The sequence below is a fragment of the Chinchilla lanigera genome, unplaced genomic scaffold (assembly GCF_000276665.1).
Source record: "Chinchilla lanigera isolate Chin_1 unplaced genomic scaffold, ChiLan1.0 scaffold00054, whole genome shotgun sequence".
NCBI classification, from domain to species: Eukaryota; Metazoa; Chordata; class Mammalia; order Rodentia; family Chinchillidae; genus Chinchilla; species Chinchilla lanigera.
Window position 1 is genome coordinate 5,949,881 of NW_004955455.1, and position 20,953 is coordinate 5,970,833.

At 41.7% G+C, this 20,953-nt stretch overlaps 1 protein-coding gene across 15 annotated transcripts in view; it reads left to right on the plus strand.

Annotated features, from left to right (window-relative positions):
• Depdc5 (DEP domain containing 5) overlaps positions 1–20,953 on the plus strand; it is a 123,884-nt gene that overhangs the window by 68,250 nt on the left and 34,681 nt on the right. For 7 of the 15 annotated variants that reach the window (XM_005396337.2, XM_013520345.1, XM_005396338.2 and 4 more), the window contains 8 exons: positions 946–1,129; positions 1,856–2,016; positions 4,030–4,147; positions 4,614–4,781; positions 5,613–5,832; positions 7,098–7,231; positions 15,055–15,163; positions 18,207–18,272. In XM_005396337.2, the coding sequence (XP_005396394.1) occupies positions 946–1,129; positions 1,856–2,016; positions 4,030–4,147; positions 4,614–4,781; positions 5,613–5,832; positions 7,098–7,231; positions 15,055–15,163; positions 18,207–18,272 (1,160 nt within the window). The other 8 variants (XM_013520350.1, XM_013520354.1, XM_013520355.1 and 5 more) reach the window with 5 other exon arrangements.

The window sequence follows — 20,953 nt, forward strand, 5'->3', positions numbered from 1 at the left end:
TTCTGGTTCTCACTAGAGGGTGCCACTGGCATCAAGTGGTAGAGTCCATTGATGCCATTCATTATCAGACAATACTCAGGACTACCCTCCACAACAAAGAATGATCTGGTTCAAAGTGTTAGTAACTGCCAAGGTGAGAACCCTACTTTAACTGAAAAGCAGATAATTCTACACAGACTCAAAGGGTTAGAGGCCTGCTTGGCTAATTGCAGTTTCTTTTTTTTGAGACAGGGTCTCGCTATGCAGTTCAGGCTGGCCTTGAGCTCACTTTGTAGCTGAAGCTGGTCTCACACTTGCAACAATCCTTCTATCTCAGCCTCCCGAGTGCTGGAATTATAGGCGTGCGCCTACACGCCCAGCTAGCTAATTGCAGTTTCTTTCTGGATTGTCAAACTGTCTCTTTAAAGGTCCAGCCTTGTAACTTTCTCAGTCATCCTTCCTTGATTTTTCTTCCTACCCTTTAGGATCGATTATTTTCACGATTCTGAAAGTATTCCTTATTTCTTGCTGCTGTGTGCTATTTTGCTCCCAAATCAGGCTGAGCTTCTCTTTTGCTACCCAGCTTCTCTGCAGTCCTCAGGAGAGGCTCCAGCCTGAGCCTCTGGCCTGCGTTGATTTGCTTTGACATGTAACCCTACCTGCCCTGCAGTAACCTCATTGGCATTGCGGCTGTAGCTCATGATCAGCAGAAAATGAAAAATATCAGCTGTGAATCCCATTTGCATGATGGGATTGGATAAGCATGTGCATTGCATTGTCTAACAAACTCTGTTTCTCTCTCTTTCTCCCTTCCCCTCTCCCTTTCCTCTTCTTCCTCCCTATCCTGGAAATTTTATCACCTTTTACCTTGAACTCCCCACCCTCTTCCCTTTCCCCTTCACCACCACCATGTCCTAAACCTGCCATGGCAACTACACATACCTTTCCCCCTGTTATGCGAGGCAGTTCTGACACTGTCTGCTCCCCCTGTAGTGCCAGGCTTCTGTTGCACAGTTGGAGTGGACTGGAAGTCTCTCACTACTCCGGCGTGCCTCCCTCTCACCACCGACTACTTCCCTGATCGTCAGAGCCTGCAGAATGACTACACAGAGGGCTGCTATGATCTCCTCCCAGAAGCAGATATGGACAGGTTGGTGTCAGAGAAAAGGCTTTCCAGCTTTGTTTTCAAGGGTTCTGGGTGCTTCAAACATATGTATCAGAACACTGAACTTTCAAACCTGTGTCTTTTTTTTCTTTTTGCCATATTGGGGATTGAACTTCACACTGAGCTACATGTCCAGCCCTTTTTATATTTTTTACTTTGAGACAGAGTCTTTTGCTAAATCATTAAGTTGCCCAAGCTGGGCTTGAACCTATGATCTTCCTGCCTCTTTTTTATATTTGAGAAATTTTATGATGTGAGAACTATTGTTTTGTTTTGTTTTGTTTTGAGACAGGATCTTGCTATATAGTGCAGGCTGGCCTTGAGCTCACTATGATCCTCCTGCCTCAGCCTCCTGAGTTCTGGTATTACAGGTGTGTGCCAACATGCCAGCTTTTTTGTTTTTTCAAGTTGTGTTGATATGAACAATTTCTCCCCATTGATAGTTCTCCTATTTTCTATTGTAATTATTTTTAACACACTAAATCTGATCTTTTTAAAGATCACTCATTTGGGCATTGGCTATTACCTGTCTTCTTTTTGTACCTCTTTAAAGTAGTCCTTTCTCCAAAAGTTGGCTTACAAATTGTTAATTTTATGAATTTCCATCAATGGTTATCCAAGATGAAGCAAAGGAGAACATGGCACTCTGGAAGCTGAAGTGTCAGTGCCCCAGGTCAAACATATTCGTGTGAAAAGTCATTTGTTTTTCAGGAGGGATGAGGAAGGTGTGCAAATGACAGCCCAGCAGGTGTTTGAAGAGTTTATTTGCCAGCGTCTCATGCAAGGATACCAAATCATAGTGCAACCCAAGGCCCAGAAACCCAACCCTGCTGTCCCACCGCCACTGAGCAGCAGTCCGCTCTATAGCCGAGGTGAGTATTTCTCTTTATGTTCTTTCTTTTCTACTAAATTTGAAAGTAGGTTTTTAGAGATGGTAAAGAATAGATAAATATAGGAGCAATCATTTTCAACACAAAAAAATTCCTTATTTTACTTCATGTGATGAATAAGGTCTCCATGATGTACAAATTTATCTTAAACATTCCCTTTAATTTACAACTGTCCTTTTAAGAAGGAGGATATTACCAGGTTCAGGAATGGTAGACCTTGCTTTAGACAATACCTAGGAATAGCAAGCAGATGAGCTATTACTAAACCATCCAAATATATTGAATATTCTAAACCTAGAAATGCATATTTAATTGTTTCTAGTACAGGCTCCGTCACATAGCAGGTTCTCAGATGCTACTTTACTCTGAATTTTACACTTTTTTTGGGGGGGGAACAGGGTCTTCTGTAGTTCATGCTGGCCTTGAACTCACTATACATAGGCGGGCCTTGAACTTGCAGCAATCCTCCTGCCTCAGCCTCCCGAGTGCTGGGATTACAGGTGTGCACCACCACACCCAGCATTACACTTTTTAAAAAAATCCTACCCTGATTTCCTCTTTCCCTTCTTCTGTCACTGAAGCTTAGTGACTGACTTACTTCAAGCAGTCATAGGTCATCTGTGATGGTAGAAGTTAATAAGTGACAAAGCATTGGTGGTTGACACTAATTGAATAAAAGCCAGGCTGTGGAGAGCTCTTCTAAGATAAGTGTAACAGAGGGAATTTAATGTGGGTGCTTAGAATCAGAAAACAGCAATCACTTCCTGGAACAGTCAATAAGCTATCTTAGGCTTTTGCTTCCTCGCTGTTGGCTAATGAGACTGCCACTCTCTTAACCACTCAGTGCAAAACCTCAGATCATCTTTGGCTCTGTTAATGCTGCTTTGGCCAGAGAATCAAAGACGTGTAGACCTATTAGCAGGAGCTTAGTGGTCATCTGGACTAGGCTTGTTTACAGAGGGAGATTTGGACTTCCTCTCTATTTTCTTTGCAATCTCCTTGAGATACTTGTTCATATTCTAGCTTCTGTTGAATATTAACCTTTCTCAGTGCCAAGACTGTTTCAGACTGATTTTATTTATTTAGTTATTTTGTGCTGGGGTAAAGTCCTGGGCCTTAGTAGGCATCCTAGACAAGCACTCTACCACTGAGCTACAGTTTCACCTCCATGTCCCTCATGCCTCTCTCCCCCTTGTTAGAGTTATTTTGAGATAGCGTCACTAAGTTGCCCAGACTGGTCTTGAACTTGCAGTCCTCGTTCCTCAGCCTTGTGAGTAGCTGGTATTATAGACATGTGCCTCAGTGCTTAGCTCAGATTCAGGTTTTTATCATCCATAGCGGAAACCACAGTGCCTGGACTATAACAGCACAGATCAATAAATATCCATTCATTCATTCTACAGTGTCTTTGAAGCTTCTACTCTGAGGAGATACTTATAGTCCAACCGGGGAAAATAATACTTGTAAAACTATAAGAAATTACATGTTGTCCTGTAGTCCCAGTACTCTTGCAAGTTGAAGCCCGGCCTGGGGTACTTAGCAACTTAGTGAGACCTTGTCTAATACAAAACAAAACAAATAAGGTAAAACGGCTGAAGGTGTAGCTCAGTGCAAAGCCCTGGGTTTGATCCCCCGTATCACCAAAAAAGAACAAAAGAGAAAAAAACTACATGTTATGATAAATACTGTGAGGGAAAAGTCAAGAGTGTGACCCAGTCTGGTCTGGAGGGTCAGAGACAGCTGCCTTGAGGAAGTGATAATTTGAATTTAGGTAGCCCAGGCTGGCCTTGAACTCATGGCGATCCTCCTGCTTCAGCCTCTCAAGTGCTGGGATTACAGGCATGCAAATCTGTCAACTTTTAGACTACTTTTTTTTTTAAAACCAGGAATAACTTTCTTCCATAAAATGGCCCCCCCCAAAATGTTGTCTCTTCTGTTTTTCCTTTTCTGTATCTGTATGGGAGCGATACAGGTTCTTATTATTTTCTCTATTAGGCCTTGTGTCTCGAAACCGCCCTGAAGAGGAGGATCAGTATTGGCTGAGTATGGGCAGAACTTTCCACAAAGTGACTCTCAAAGACAAAATGATCACAGTGACGCGGTACCTTCCCAAGTAAATCCTTTGATATTTAAGGTCTTCATCTGGCATCCTGAAGTATGTCTGCACTCTAAATTATGTGTAGAGTACAAAGTTCTAACCAAGGAAGTTGAGTAGTTGGTTTTCCTTTGGAGTATTTGTTTTGTTTTAAGATAATCCTGAGGTTATTTTAGGGTTATAATTTACCTATTTCCAAAAGGAATTTGATTAACCTTATAATGTTTAGTATGATTCATACTAAACCAGTTAAAGTTAAAAATAGGAGCAGAAAAGAATGAAAAGGTTTGAGAAGATAGAAGTTTCCATTTCAGTCCTCTGGGATGAGTTGGTTACCCCAGTCCAGGGTAGAATATCAAGGATAGTACTTGATGAGTGCTTTGAGATAGAAAGGAGAAAAAATTGTGTGCCTGCATGTGCATGTGTGTGCATGTGTGTGCGTGTATTCTCTTTTGAACATGTAGAAATGCTTTTTATTTTTCAGATACCCTTACGAATCTGCTCAGATCCATTACACCTACAGCCTCTGCCCTTCCCACTCAGACTCAGAGTTTGTTTCCTGTTGGGTAGAATTCTCCCATGAGCGGCTGGAGGAGTACAAGTGGAATTACTTAGACCAGTATATTTGTTCTGCAGGATCTGAGGATTTCAGGTCAGAGTGAAAGCTTTGGCTTTCTATTCTTGCTGCCTTGGGTATATGGCTATTTTAGCACTTCTGTTCTTTTTTCCAAAGCCAATAGGTTGTTTTGTCTTCTAGAAAAAAAAAAAAAAAAAAAAAAAAAGAACAGAGCACATCTACTTGGATTAAAAATAGTGATGAGATGGATAACGGTGATGGTTACACAGTAATGGGAACACCTAATGCCTCTAAACTGTACACTTAAAATTGGTTAAAGTGGTACATTTTGTTATATATATTTTACTCAATTGAAAAAAACAAAACAACTCCGTGATAATGTGCCTTTTGGTACAAATGTTAGTGCAGATCGTGTTCTTATCATTTTCTTGTCTAACTGGCTGGTAGGTCTGTAGTGTCTTTTTTTTTTTTTTTTGAGACAGGGTCTCACTATGTAGTTTAGGCTAACCTTGAACTCACTGTGTAGCCCAGGCTGGCCTTGAACTCATGGCGCTCCGCCTGCCTCAGCCTCCCGAGTGCTGGGATTACAGGCGTGTACCACGGTGGTGTCTCATTTTTAATTTTTGACTTTTATGCATGACTTATGATTGTGATGGTGCCTCGCCATAACTTCGCTGGACCTGGATACACTAAAGCACCTGACATCCAGGGATTAAGGCAAAAGTGACTGCCACTGTCTTCCTTCCAAGCTTGTGTTTTAAATAAACCATGAATTGTAGCATCAGATGAACATGCACTTCTGAGGGAGATGGACCCTCATGCACCAACTCCAGAGAGAATTTGCTGGGAGTACTCTGATCATTTGCTTCTTCTCATTATTATACTGTTTTCCTTGGCTTTCTGTAGCCTAATTGAGTCTCTGAAGTTCTGGAGGACCCGCTTCCTGCTGCTGCCAGCCTGCGTCACTGCCACCAAGCGCATCACAGAGGGCGAGGCCCACTGTGACATCTATGGGGACAGACCCCGCGCGGACGAGGATGAATGGCAGCTCCTGGATGGCTTTATCCGTTTTGTAGAGGGCTTGAACCGGATCCGCAGGCGGCATCGCTCAGATCGCATGATGCGGGTGAGGCTTCCTGACGCCTCTGGCGCTTCCCGAGGACTGCGCTTGACTGGGATGCAGAATCTACCCTTTCCTCTCTCAGGATCCTCTCATGAGTGTGTTTACCCCACAGCGCTCCAGCTTTGTCTTAAATCCCAAACAGTGTGTTCTTCTCCACAGTGAGGTAAAGGAGGGAGACTGGGGTGCAGACGGTGACTAGGAGGTGACCATGGCTTGAACCCCCTCTCTAGCTGAGGACGCAGCCTTTCTGTGCTTCCCTGAGTGGGGCCAAGTGTTGAGCACAGTTGCGTGTGATACGTTGAATTGCTGAGTAGAAACTCTGAAGAGCTAATAGCAGCAATCCCTCCTTGCACGTGTCTCTTTTAGAGTTTCCAGTGCCGTTGTCCTTTATTTCAGTCACATACTACTACTGAGTGGGAAGCTGAAGCTTGTGGCAGTTATGGGATATCTGAGGCCACCCAGCCAACAAAGGGCAAATCTAGGATTCAGCACTGTTTTGTTTAAATTAACGTGCAGTATACATGACCTGTGTTCATGTGTATGTGCATATGTGTGTGCACATGGACATGTAGGCAGGTATCAACATTTTAATAAATGTGTAGATTCATTCAGCCACTACCACAAGCAGGATACAGACTAGAAACTATTCCTCAAAGAAACTTCACCTCAAAGGGAGCTCCATTATTTTACCCTTGGCCATCATACTCTTCCCCGTTTCTGTCCTTTAGCAACCACTGTCTCTTGTAATACCTTTTCTTTTCACGAAAGTCATAAAAATGAAATCATATAGTATGAAGCCTTTTGAGGCTGTCTTCTTCCACACAGAATTGCTCATTGGGATTCATCCAAGTCGTTTTGTGTATCAGTGGTTAATTCTTTTTAATTGCCTGATAGTATTCCATTATCAGCCTATTTCTTGTTTTTGTTTTTAATCTCAAGTTCAGTATTGTTCCATGCCAGCTGCTTTTCGTATGCAACAACACTTAGGATTTGGGACGTTTCTGGGAGAACTTCCACAGAAAGAGCTTTGGTTTTGAAGTGAGGCAGCTGGAGTGTGAATTCCAGCTCCAGGGGGATTTGGAATAAATCTCTTAACCTCTCTGAGCCTCAGTTTCTTCTACACTACGTTCAGAACCTGTGTCCCCTGACTGTGTTCATGGGGTGTCCAAGGGCATGGAGATGCAGCAGCCTGGGCTTGGGTTTGAGTGGTATCCACGGAGAGAGCTTGGTTGGGCTGATGGCTTCATTTCCTCTCTTCTCTGGCGTAGAAAGGGACTGCTCTGAAAGGCCTGCAGATGACTGGGCCCATCTCCACACACTCCCTGGAGTCAGCAGGCCCCCCGGTTGGGAAGAAAGGAACCTCTGCTCTGTCTGCTCTGCTGGAGATGGAGGCAAGTCAGAAGTAAGTGCCTACCTGAGAGGGTAGTATCTCCACCCCGCGGTTCCGTACAGCTTTCAGTGCCTCACTCCTGTGAGCAGGGCAAACTATGATTTCCATCTGCAAGGAGCTTGTAATTAAGAAGATACTTACATAGAAAGAAATCCAAGAGCTGGGTGTAATTGTGCATGCTGGTAATCTCAGCACTCTGGGAGGCTAAAGCAGGAGGATCAAATGTTTGAGCCCAGCCTCAGCAAATTAGTGACTTAGTAAGATCCTGTCTCAAAATAGAAAAAAAAGTTGGGGAGATAGCTCACTGCAAAGGCTTTAATCCCTAGTACTAGGGGAAAAAAAGGAAAAAAGAAAAAGAAAGCCAGGCTAATAACCAGCAAAGTGTAGAATAATATGAAATAGGCCAACAAGACTACAATTACAAACTTGTAGTCTGGGATTTAATTTGACCTATAGATACACAAAACATTTTTATTTATTTAATTTTTTGCTGTGTTGTCCTGGGTAGACTTGAACTCCTAGGTCAATGATGGTGAACCCCTTAGAGCTATCAGTTGATAAAAACAATCCACTGTAGCATACCATAGGTTTGCCATACCACCACTGTCCTAGGCTCAAGAAATCCTCCTGCCTCAGCCTCCCAAACAACTGGGACTACATGTACATACCATTGCATGTACCTTATAAGTATTTTTAAAATATTTGAGCCAAATTTTTCAAATTTGAAGACTTCATATAAAAACCTGGCTTTTATATGAATTTTTATATAAAAATATATAATGTACATAATGTACATAACATGATGTGTGATTCTGTTATATAATACAAAAGTTACATAATATAGATAATATAATGTGAAATTATACTGTAGATACAATAGAAAGAAATCCAAGAGCTTTAGTATATACAATCCAGTATATACTAAAGTATAGTATATACAATCCAGCTTTATGTTAAGTAGCAGAGGCTCAGTCCACATTTGTTCCTAGCCACAGCAGACTGCACTTTAGAAGGGGTGTCACATGCCGGCAATCCCAGCTATTCAGGAGGCTGGGGCAGGAGGATCACAAGTTCAAGCTCAGCCTGGGCAACTTAATGAGACCTTGACTCAAAAGAAAGATAGCAAAAGAAACGTAAGGAGAGAAAGGATGGACTGGGGTTACAATTCAGTGGTAGAGTGTTTGCCTTGCATGCACAGAGCCCTGGATTCAATCCCCAGTACTAAAGAAAAAAAAAAAAAAGAAGAAGAGATGTGTAGTTCTTTCTCCCTGAGGTCTTGGATTTGTTGCATCCTCAGTCTTGCCCCTGGAGGGGATATCTAGTTTCTCTAGGCATTTTGTTATGTGGCCCTGTATAGCAGTGCCAATTGATAGGACACTAATAAGATCTTGCTTGGGAAGGCAGGAAGAGTGTCACAAGAGGTCAGGTTTAAGTTGATCTTACAGAAAGTAAAGCATAGAAACAGAAAAAAAAAGTGAAGCGTAGCAACAGAAGGAAGGTGGGACTTGGAGAAAAGAGAAAACGTTGCTGTGTGTGGGTAAGACCTGTCTTGGGCAGTTTTCCTTGCCCCTCTCATCCCTCTAGCTGGGGTCCAGTCCCCCTGTTTGCTTGACTGCATCTTGGGCCTACGTCTTAGCAGAGAGCTTACCAGTATTCTCCTGAGGGCTTCAGGCACTAGTTTACTCGTCTTTCCTCCCTTTTGACTGTACTCTCTGAGGGGAGAGGCTGTGAGTCTACCTGGCATATAGTAGGTATGCAGTGCATATTTATGAAATGACAGAGAGCAGGATGCTGTCTTAGTGCTTTTCTCCTTGCTAAGACAACATACCCAACACCCAAATTTAAAGGAGGGAAGGTTTATTTCAGCACACAGTTTGTAAGGGTTTCAGTTGGTAGTCAGCTGGCTTCAAGGCAGGGGCATGGCAGAGGGGCACTGCAAGGGAGAAACAGTTCATGGTAGAGCAGGGCAGGCAGAAGGCAGCAGAAGCAGTAGCGGCAACCAAGCCTGCCTTTATGTTTCATCTAGGCAGCCTGCTCGCACTCACACCTAGGGTGGGGCACCCTTAGTCCGAGCATCATGTCCTTATTCCAGCATCTCACACTCTAGATGGAGCCAGCTCCAAAAAGCCCCACCTATGACCACATGAGGCTTTGAGAGGACATCTAGTTGCAAGCTATAACAGATACTAAGGGTCTACCTGCACAGCTGTGGGCAAGTGTGTTAGGGGAGACTAGAAGCTTGTCTGTCTAGTGCGAGAGTCTTTCCTGCACCCAGCAGGAGCCTGCATATGTTAGACTTTTAGAAAGCAGCGTGAGCAAGTGAAAGAGCATGAGGTATGGTGGGAGGTGCAGTTGGAAAGACAGTGTGGGAAGCTGGATGCCAGACCATCCTTCCACAGTCTCATAGCAGGAGGAATTCTTTGCAAGTTTAAAAAAAACGTTTTAATGGAAAATTTCGGACAGATGAGAAGTAGATAGACTAGTGTCCCTCTTTACCCATCACTCAGCTTCAGCAATCATCAACTCAGTCTTGTTTCATTTATATGCCACTCATGTTCTTTCCTTTTATTTTTTTCTCAGATCTCAGACATGTCCCTTCTTCTGTATATTTTAGCATGTGTATCTGAAAGGTGTTTTTTTTTTTGAGACAGGGTCTTGCTTTGTAGCACACGCTAACCGTGAACTCACTGTGTAGTCCAGGCTGGCCTCAAACTCCCAGTGATCCTTCTGCCTCAGCCCCCAAGTGCAGGGATTATAGGTGTGTGCCACCACACTGGGCTTTTTGTTGATGTTGTTGTTGTTGTTTTGAGACAGTGTCTCGCTATATAGTCCAGGTTGGCCTTGAACTTGAGACAGTCCTCCTGCCTCTGCCTCCTGAGTACTGGTGGCCTTTTTTTTTTTTTTTTTTTAAATTCAAAGTATAATGTTATAGTCTACCTAAAAAATTGCAGGAATTTCTTAATATCACGAAATATCCATTTGTCAGAAGTGATTTTTTTTTTTCTGAAGATGAGCCCCATGTATAGGGAGGTTTGGTGGGTAGGTGCTCGGAGGCAGAGGATGGATGGAGGATGAAGATTAATAGGTAAGAAGGAATGCAAAGAATAACATGAAGAACACAGCAGAGTATCCAAGGGAGAGCAAACAAGAGAAGGAAAGCAGGGGCTGGTTGGGCTCATTATTGAGGGTACTGTGTCTTCTGCCCAAAATGTCTTTATCAGACCCAAGAAAGACCCCAGAACTCTGCCTGCCAGGTTCTCCCTGGAACAAATGATAGACTTTCCCACTGGAAAACAGAACAAGGAACATATGTTGCTGGGAGGGGTGTGAGGCTGGGGATCTTATTTACTGTGCAGTGAGTCATCATTAGTGTGCACCAGGGAGCCTCTTTTTGCTCAGGCTGAAGAAGGCGCTGTCTTGGGGAGTAGAGTACCCCAGGGTAAAGGATGAGATTCTCAGCTAACCCCACAATAGGAGACAGGACAAAGAGACCCAAGGCTTATATCTTGTGCTAGATGCCTGCTCCTGGGGGAAGTGCTATATTTTCTCAAGGCTGGAGGGGAGAGCAGAAGGAGCCAGGCTTTTATAATATAATGTCTGTTCACACAGCATCTTTTATTTGTATGCTTTTCTGCTGCTGCTGCTGCTGTGCTGCTCCAAGTGGACTCAGCTATACGAATGTGTGTATTTTGTGATATTGGGGCGTGAACCCAGAGCCTTCACACAAGGCTATATCCTCAGCCCTTCTTTTATTTTTTATTTTAAGACAAAGTTTCACTGAGTTGTTAAATTGCCCAAGCCAGACCTGAATTTGTGATCCTCCTGCCTCAGCTTTCCAGAGTGCTAGAATTACAGGCTTGTACTGCTACACCTGGCTCAATTCTGTTTATTTTGAGAAACATAATATTAGAGCAACATGAAAAAGAGAACTTTAAAATTTCGTATGTAGTTTCTCCATCTTACCATAACAATGTTTATTTCATCCAGTTCGATTCCAGTTTTTATCTGCAGGTACAGATATTTAATCAGGCTTTTGTGCAGGACCAAGGTCTCTGGAGTCTCACCTCTGTGCTAATTAAGAGGAGGGAGCAAGTGTTGCAGCCAGCTTCTCTGCTTCTGTTAGATGAGGATAACCTGGTTGTTGGGGTGAGGGTGGGGGTGAAGGACAGACAGACAGAGACTGCAAAACAGTGGGATTTTCTTCTATCCAAGGTGGCTCTTGTGTGTGCTGGACCCTCAAGGCTCCATGCTTGCTGAAAACATGCCAGCAATACAACACAGTATATTGTCCACCTGCAGACTTCATGTGAAGGGTTTATCTTCTTGCTTCTGTGTAGGCTGTTTTTTTCCTGCCCATCCTTTAAGATACGCAGCACATGTGACACTGGCTTTGGAAGTTTGGCTGGCTCCTTATAGGGCAGAATACAGAGTGCCCATGTATTTTCTTATGTGTACGTGTACACATGGTGGCTGGTCATTTTGTGTCAGTTCCCTCCCCCTGAGCCATTAGACAAGGAAACTGTAAGGGTAAAGACAGGGTCTTCCTTATGTCTGAATCTCTGACTCCTCGTATGTGTCAGCTTGTACGACACCATTCAGTAAATGTGGATTGTTACGTGCATCGCACAGCAGATCTTCAGAGAAGCTTCTTTTCACTGCTGTCCCAGTCCTGGCCAATGCTACAGCCCTCAGGAAGTGCCAGAAAATGTCAGTGTGCATTTGTGGATGTGGTTGAGAGGAAAACACTGTGATGTAGTGGAGGGAGGGAAACAGAGACAGAAGCACAGACAGAGAGAGGGGGAACACAGTCTGGTGTCAGTAAGCAAGGGAAAGGATCAAGCATGTTTGCTGCTTTTCATCCATGAATTATACCTCCGAGAAAACAAGTCATTAGTATGGTGCAGTTTCTCTTTTTAAAATATTCCAGCTAATAAGTACAAAAGGAATGGTAGAATATCACTATATGTAGTCTCTAAGGAACTGATACATCTCTAAAGATTCTCAGTGGTAGCTAACGTTTTACCACCAAGAACAGTAAGTCATGGCCTTTGGGTAGGAGTACACAGCACTATTTAAGAAGAATTCTTGCCTGACATTGGACCTAAATTTGTCCAAACCACTAGGTATAACTTCTAGTTCTGAGGAAGTACAGCACATAAAGGAACATGCTAAGCACTAAAGGAACACAATCAGCACATCTAGACTGTATACATTTAGAGGACAAAAGAGCTCCTGTCTTCAGTAAATAACTGCAAAGATGGCAGAGATGAGAGGATTTTATACCTTAAAAGAGAATGAAGAGATGTAACTGACTTACTTCAACAAAAGGGCCTTAATAAAATCTTGTTTTACATAAACTGTAGAATTTTTTTCCTGTGAGACATTTCAGGAGTTATATAAGAATTTTTTTTAAGTTGTTATTTTTTAAAGTTTTTTTTGTACCAGGAATCGAACTCAGAACCTTGTACTTGCCAGGCAGGTGCTGTGCAACTGAGATATATCCCCAGCCCTAAAAGTTTTTCTTTTTGAGATACTGCAGTGTTCATGGGTGAAATAATATCATGTGTTTTGCTTCAAAATAATTGGTGTGAGGAGGTAAGGGCTATAGATGAAACAAGATTATCTGTAAGTATATAATTTTAGTGGCTGGGTATGTAGGATTTATTACCTTACCCTCTTTATTCTTACATATGTTTGAATTTTTCCATAATTAAAAAAAATTTAGGTGTCACACATCTGTAATCCCAGTACTCAGGAGTCTGAGGCATGAGGATCATGAATTTGAGGCAGTCTGGACTATAGTGAGTCCCTGTCTCAAAAATAAAAAAAATTTAAAGAGTAACGGGCTCCTCTTAAACAGAAACAGATTTCTAATCCCTAGTATGAGATTACTTCATGATGGTTAACAAAAATGTCCGAATTTGGTCTGGGAGTATAGCTCAGTGGTAGAGTGCTTACCAAGTATGCATGAGAACCTGGGTTTAATCCCTAGGACTACAAAAAATAAAATAAAAAAATCAGAATTTAAGATGAGAAAGATTGCAGGTTGAGTTCCCAAGGAAGAAGACTTGAGTTTTTAGACTGTTTGTTGAGCACAGTCTTTGGGCTCATCGCCTGTGAGAGAGAGTAGGAAGATACAGGAATGAGCACAGGGAGAAGCGGAGCTGTAGCACTGGCTCACTGATAGTCTCGGGGGCCCCAGATGAGTGCTAGAGCCAGCATAGCCTTCACAAATGAGCCAAGTCATGCCAGCGTGCTGGGCCTTGGTAGGCACACATGCGCACACCTGTTCCTGCTCATCATTCATTGGTTGTGGCATCCCAGGGAACGGGTGTGCGCTTAGACCAGGCTGCTCTGCAGCTGGAGATGTCACTGGATGCACTGGCAGCTGAGCTGCTTGGCTAGTGCTCTCAGCCGTTAAGGCAACGGGCCACTGCTGAGGGATCCAGATGGTGCCTCACAGTGTCTGCCACAGCAGTACACTTGGTCCTCCATGTCTACGGGTGCTGCGTTTATCAAGTCAACCTACCACAGACTGAAAAGATTACAGGGAGAAAAATTGCATCTTGTCATATTCTCTAAACAATATGAGTCAACAGCTGTTTGCAGAGCATTTATATTGTACTGGTATTACAAGTACCCTAGAAATGGCCTAAAGTATATAGGAGAATATATGTAAGTTTTATGTAAGTTCTGTGTTGTTGTATATAAGAGATTTGAGAATCTACAAATTTTATTATTGATGGGGGTCCTATAACTGAAACTCCTCAGATACTGAAAGACAACTCTGCATTTTATAATAGTAATGAAGTACTTAGGATTATAATATGAACCTTCTGCAATTTACCAGATAAGAATAATATATATTAATAATATATCAATATATATTAAAACAAAATAATTTAAGCTAAAATAGTCTGCAGTTAATTTTAGTGTGGAAAACTTTTGAAAACTAGCGATGAAAGTATGCATTTATGTACATAAGAACTGAGATAGAATGAGGTGGCATAAGAAAATTGTATTTGTCTTGTGTTACGGGATTATGTCTGTTGGATCTGTGTGTTTTAGTGATATAAGTTGGAAAGAATAACATAAATCCCTTCAAAATATATAAAATTAACATTTTCCCCTGTTTAGGTTCTATTGCATGTTAATGCACCCCTAATTTTCAGAATGTGCTTTTTAAAAATTTTATTGTACATTTTAGTGATAACATTCATTGTCAAGAATTTGTACCTGTACATGTTATATTTTGCTTCTTTTTCTTCCCATTCCCTTTCCCTCTCCCTCTTGTCAGGCCCTCAGAATGTGGTTTTGCTTTATTTTTGTTTCTTTGAGACAGGGTCTTGCTGTTGCTATGCACTGCAGGCTGGTCTTGAGCTCACTATGTAGCTCAGGCTGGCTTCGAACTCAGGGCAGTCCTGCATCAGCCTCTTGAGTGCTAGGAGTACAGGCATGTGCCACCATGCCTGGCTGTGCTTTTGCTTTAGATTTAAGAAAAACTGAAAAAACTCTTCCCACAGGATTAAAAAATGCTATTCATGGTAGAGTCACTGAAATCATGACATTTGCCCTTTTAAAGTAATATGTAGGCACCAGATCCTGCCAGAATTGCTTTTCAAATTGCAATGTTTTCCATTTTACTATGGCAGACTGGTGATTGTTCAGGATTATGAATCAAATTAATGGTGTCATGTAGGACCTGAGGCAGAACAAGGCAGAAGTGTATGTGTCTCAAAGGTGACAGCAACAGAGTTGTCTTCATTTTAGCGAATGTGGAGCCTTTACCAGGGAGCTCTGAGCAAGCAGCAGTCATGTGTTTTTCCTTCTTTTAGGTGCCTAGGAGAACAGCAGGCAGCTGTGCATGGTGGAAAGAGCTCTGCCCAGCCAGCTGAGAGCGGCAGTGTTGCCATGACTCCCACCTATGTGGACAGCCCACGAAAGGTAAAGGAGGCTACTCCGTCGGGGAGCTGCCATGTACTCTAAGAAACCCCATGTGGAAGGTAGAGTGGGAAGCTGTTCAAATTTAGGGTTGAATGTGCTGAGGCTTTGTGAGAATTCTACTTCTCACCCCTTTAAGGTTCTGTTACATCTTTGTTAAGGGTACCCTTTCGTTCACCATCGTAAGCAAGTTAATTTATAGTTCATTGCAGATATAAAACAGTCAAACCCAAGATCTGACTTGAGTTTTGACACTGGCTTTCTAGTGGTCCTTTACCATCTTTGTTAGCTTTCTCACACAGGAGTACTGAAGCTACTGAAGCACTTTCCACAAGAGCTCACTCACTCTTTAACAGTAGAAATCCTATCAGTTTTCTTAGATTCCTGAGCAATATAATCAAACAAGATCATGGGGTGAGAGGGTACAAACAAAACCCTCTTAGACTTTAGGCCTTTATAAAAAAATAGCAAGTACTACACAGATGGTAAGAGATCCATAGATCAGGCTTTTTGTGCCTTTCAAGATCAGTAGACTTGACTCTTAACTTTGTTTCCTGAGAAATTCAGAATCTAAGATTATTCTGTTGTGATCTCATAGTATGAGCTGACTGTATAGTCTCTTATTTCATCTCTCCTACTGGAAGGTAGAAGGGATTCAGTGGATATATTTTATTTCTCAAAATTGTGGCCAAATTGTATATCTATTCCTTTCTTTGTTTATTTTACTTTGTGTCACAAAAAGTTTTCTGTGTCATTAATATTTTTCAAAAGTGTGATTTTTTTGTGTGTGATGCTAGGGATTGAACCCAGAACCTTGCATATGCCTAGAGCACACATTCAGGTACAGTGCCCTGGGTTTTATCCTCAGCATAAAACACACACATGGTATGTAATATTTTATCATATGAGTTTACTTTCCTTTTTTTTTTGCTCTTTGAAACAGGGTCTCTCTAGATAGTTTAGGCTGGCCATGAACTCACTGTGTAGCCCAGGCTGGCCTCGAACTCACAGTGATCCTCCTGCCTCAGCCCCCTGAGTGCTGGGATTACAAGTGTGCACCAGTGCATCTGATTGATTTCTGCTTTTTAAGACAGATTTTGGCCATCATATTTTTTTCATGTAATTTTTTTTATTTTGCAATGCATCACAGTTATAAATAATGTTTTAATGAATTTCCTATTTTTAGTGGCAAGATTCAGCTTTTGCATGAGTTGTATCCCTTTAAATTAAATTTTTTTAATTTTAAATTTTTAATCTTATTTTGAGATGGGGTCTCCTCAGTTTCCTTGTCTGGGCTCAGAGTTCCAATTCTTCTGCCTCAGCTGCCCAGAGTACTGGGATTGGAGGTGTTTGCTACCATACCGAGCTGATGAACTTGTTACATTAATTAGTTGATCACATCTCTGTCTATTTCCTTTGCCTAAATTACTAGAATTACATTGCTAGGATGGAGGGATTAAAATCTGAGAAAAATTGTGAACCAAGACTGCAGGCAGTTTGTAAACTATAGACCAGAGGTCAGCAAACCTAAATACATAGTTCTGACTCTGTGGTTCAAGAGGCAAAACAAGGCTCTTTATACGTTATTTCTATAATCATTTAAAATTGTAGAAATTGTTCTTCACTTACAGGCAATAAAAAACCAGATGGCCAGGCAGATCTGGCCTCCAGGCTATAGTTTGCTGACCTCGGCTCATTCTCTTAGCCAAGAGAGAGTTTTTCTCCTGTTTTCATTCATGTGTACACAAATCTCAACATCATCAGCACCTCTGCTATATATGTTCTGTCAGAGAAGGGACAAGAGGTACCTAAGTCCCCTACATGCTGCCCAATAATTTTTTATTTTTCTTTTTTCGAACCTCTGAATATTGTCATTTTTAGGATTAGAAACAGTGCCAAAGACAAGACTGAAAATATTGAAATTATAAAGTCATAAACATTAAGGGTAATATGCACCAAAGACCAGATATATTGCTTAAACACTTTCCTTTCAATTGAACATGGAAATCCATATGCAGGAGCTATCAGTATTGCTAGATGTTGACTCCCAAATTTAGGTAAGGGGAAGCAAAATGCTTTGAGATGCCCTGCTGGCACACTCAGAAGTTCTGCTTTTCAAACTGAAGGAAAGGTTTGGAAAAGCAAGGAACTTGGTCAAGTGCCACTTCTGAATTGCAGTGATAAGCATAAAAAGTCAAAAGATCTTAAGAGACAGGGTCTGTGGAATGGTCTGCTGTGCCATTTTTATTTCATATGCATGACCGTGTGTATCCCACATGAATAGAGCAGGAAGGGAAAGATGGTTTGAGGGAGCACCTCAAATGAGTACTTTTTTACCTCTCAACTTCTTGATTGTTTCATTATACAACCAGTGGAGGAGAAGGTATGGTTGCTTTTGTACCCACTGTGTGCTCAGAAAATTAATCAAGAACTTTCCTTGCATGGAATCCTCTTCTCCTATCTGGCTGCCACTTTCAGTAATAGGCAGAAGAAACCTTATACTTCAGTGTCTCTCTCCCAGCTGGTCATCCAGGCAGGTGAGAGACCAGGATTTGCCAGTGCTTCCTTTTTCCCACCATCCCAACCAAGTGGTTCTGTGGCCTGTCTCTTTTTGCATAGGTCTGAATGCATTTCAGAGCTCTGTGTAGGGCAAAAGCATCTAAGCCATGCTTTCAGGAAACACAAGGCAGCTTGGATACCCCTTCTGACCCAGGTGCTTTCTCCCATGCATTTGGGATATTCTGCCTGGGAGGGTGTAAGTTTCTGCTCACGCTTTGCACTTGGATATTGTCCAGGGTGGATCTCTTCTCTTCTCTTTCTCTCTGTCTTTGTTTTTTTTTTTTTTTTTAATTTTCCATCCATTTCCCTCATGTGTCCTTGTTTCTCCTTCCCTTATTTTTATTTTTATTTTTTGTTTTTCATCCACCTCTGCATCCCCCAATGGTTAACCACTGGTACCTGCTCCATTTCCTTGCTACCTTGTGCCTGCACCTGCTGCTGCTGCTGCTGCTGCTGCTGCTGTTGCTGCTTCCTCCTCTGACTTCAGGACGGGGCCTTCTTTATGGAGTTTGTCCGCAGCCCACGCACAGCATCATCTGTCTTCTATACTCAGGTTAGTCAAACTCCAGGGCTGTGCAGCTCATGCATGCCTGGCCTTTGGCAGAAACCGCAGACTGGCCTTCTGTTCAGTTCTGAGCAGATGGAATTGGGCTGAATCTGAGTTTGAATGGCAGCTTAAATTGAATTTGGTCTCCAAAGTGTACATTCCCTTCCTTGGTGTTCTGAGTGGTACAGGAAAATGGAGATTCATGTACAAGGACATATGATTACAATAGCAGTAAGTCAAGTGTTTCTTATTGCTGCCTCTCTGGTTCACATGGTTGCTATGGATTCTCACCACACTGCAACATCTTCTAAGTTTTATAAGCAGTGTGATATATGTATCTTTAAGGACTGAAGACTTCTTTTTCTCCTCCCAGTACAAAATATAAATTTATAGCAATGTGGCAGGAAGTGGTGAGAACAAGAGCCAGCGTTTATAAATAGGTATGTTCTGCATCATAGGCTAGTGGTGCCTGGCCCTAGACTGCTTGCCTACTCTCTAGGCTTCACTTACCTCATTTGACAAATAAGGGTTTGGATCAAATTTTCAGGGACCTTCCAGGTCTTAAAATTCTTTACTTATTACATACGAAGCACATGCATTAGCTCATTTAATCTCCCAATACAACCTATGAATGAAGTAAAACTTTTATCCTAGGTTTACAGGTGGAAAAATTAAGGGACAAAGAAGTTGCTTTATACAGTATAGGGTAGAACTGAGATTTAGCTTCAGGACCTGCAGGCTTGACTGAAGATCTGCTCTTTAATTAGAGTTAGTAATTAGTGTTGTGACAGGTCCTTGGTGAAGAGAAACAGGGCTTCCTGTCCTTTATTGAGGGCACTGGGTAGTATGTGAAATTGACTTAGTTGTAGAAAACTAGTTACAAAGATCTGACAAGTGAATAGGGTTTATGCAGAGTGGGGCAGGCAAAGGATGGTGGAACTTAGGAGGTTCAAGGGCAAAAATTAAGGACTTCTTACTTAGTAGGAGTCAGAAAACCAACATTTATTGATTACCCACTCTGTTAGTGCTTTACATAATATTTTCAACAAATCTATAAGGTACAAGCATAGTCACTTCATTTTCCAGATGAGGAAACTGAGACCTGAATAAACTAGCTGGCCAGAGGAGACCCAATTATTAGTGAGTGACTAAGCTCTTATACTGTACTAGTAGGGTAAGATTTTAGTTAGCCCTGGAATTTTGCCTTTCTTAGGAAACCAGAAGTTGCCATGCTTGACCGTTCAGGTTTCCAGATGTGTGCACCTGAGTCTTTTCCGTGAACTGCGTGGCCCTGGGCAAATCCCTGTCAGAACCTCTGAGTTTTAATCTCTCATCTCTGAGTGTGGGAGGCACACTATTTTTGGTTTGAAATAGGCTTAGGTTAATCATTTCAGCTTTTTTCTTTGTAACGGGAGACTCTTAGGAGCAGTTTTGAGCCTAGATTAGAATTTAATGTGAGAAAATCGAAAAGTTGGAAGATATTTGTTTAATGAGTCCTGTAATAATCCACAAGCTTTGTATGGTAGAATTTTCCTAAAGAACAAAAGTGGATGAGTTCCAGCAATAGGGAATAACAGAGATCAAACTTTAGGCACATAAACAAAGTGTGCTGTTAAAAAAAATGTATAAATTTAAGGCTAGAGATGTAGCTCAGTGGTAGAGTGCTTGCCTACCATGCTCAAAACCCTGGATTCACTGTCTAGTACACTGAAAAAAAAAGTGCCTGAACTCATATTAAAGGTAGTAAGGGAGTGCTCAGAGTATATACAACATTAAATTGTACCTTTTTTCTTTTTAAATTTTCTTGTAGTAAAATATACAAAATCTCAAATGTGTTTGTTTTCTAACATGTAGCATAACACTGGGGAGAGGGACTCGTGGAGTGAAAAGACTGCTTTCAAATCTTGGCTTCAGTACCATACCAGGGAGCTGCTTTAGGCATACTAGTTAAGGTCCTGAACCCTAGCTTCCCTGTTTGTAAAAGGAAATAATAATTTCCTTACATGATTATTTTGAGTATTATAAATATTCATTTTCTACCTTTTTTTTTTTTTTTTTTTGAGACAAGATCTTGCTGTGTAGTGCAGGCTGGCCTTAAACTTGCTTATGTCGCCCAAGTTGGCCTCAGACTCATGGTGATCATCCTGCCCAGCCTCCCGAGTGCTGAGATTCGGATGTATGACACTACACCTGGCTGTCAACAAATTTTTAAGGGAATAAAATACAGTCTATTTCTGGTCACAGTGCAATTAAGTTACATGTCAATGTTAGAAAAGTAACTAGAAATCCCCTGTGTATTTTGGAAATTAATACGTTTCTAACTATATGTGTGGCAGGAATGATATATGTAAATGACTAGCATGATGCCGGGTATGTGATGGTCACATAGTCAACACCAAGTAATTTTGGGATTAGTATCATCAGTCTTTCATAGCTGTCCATGGTTCAGCCAACTGTGGATTGAAATATTAAGGAGAAAAAAATGCACTGAACATGTACTGTCTTTTCTTGTTATTCCCTAAACAATACAGTGTAACAGCTATTTGCCTGGCATTACACTGCATTAGATGCTATAAGTGATCTAGAGATGACTTAAAGTGTACAGGAGGACGTGCGTATTTATATGTAAACTGTGCCATTTTATGTGAGGGACTTGAGTGTTCATGGATTTTTGTATCTGGGCATAG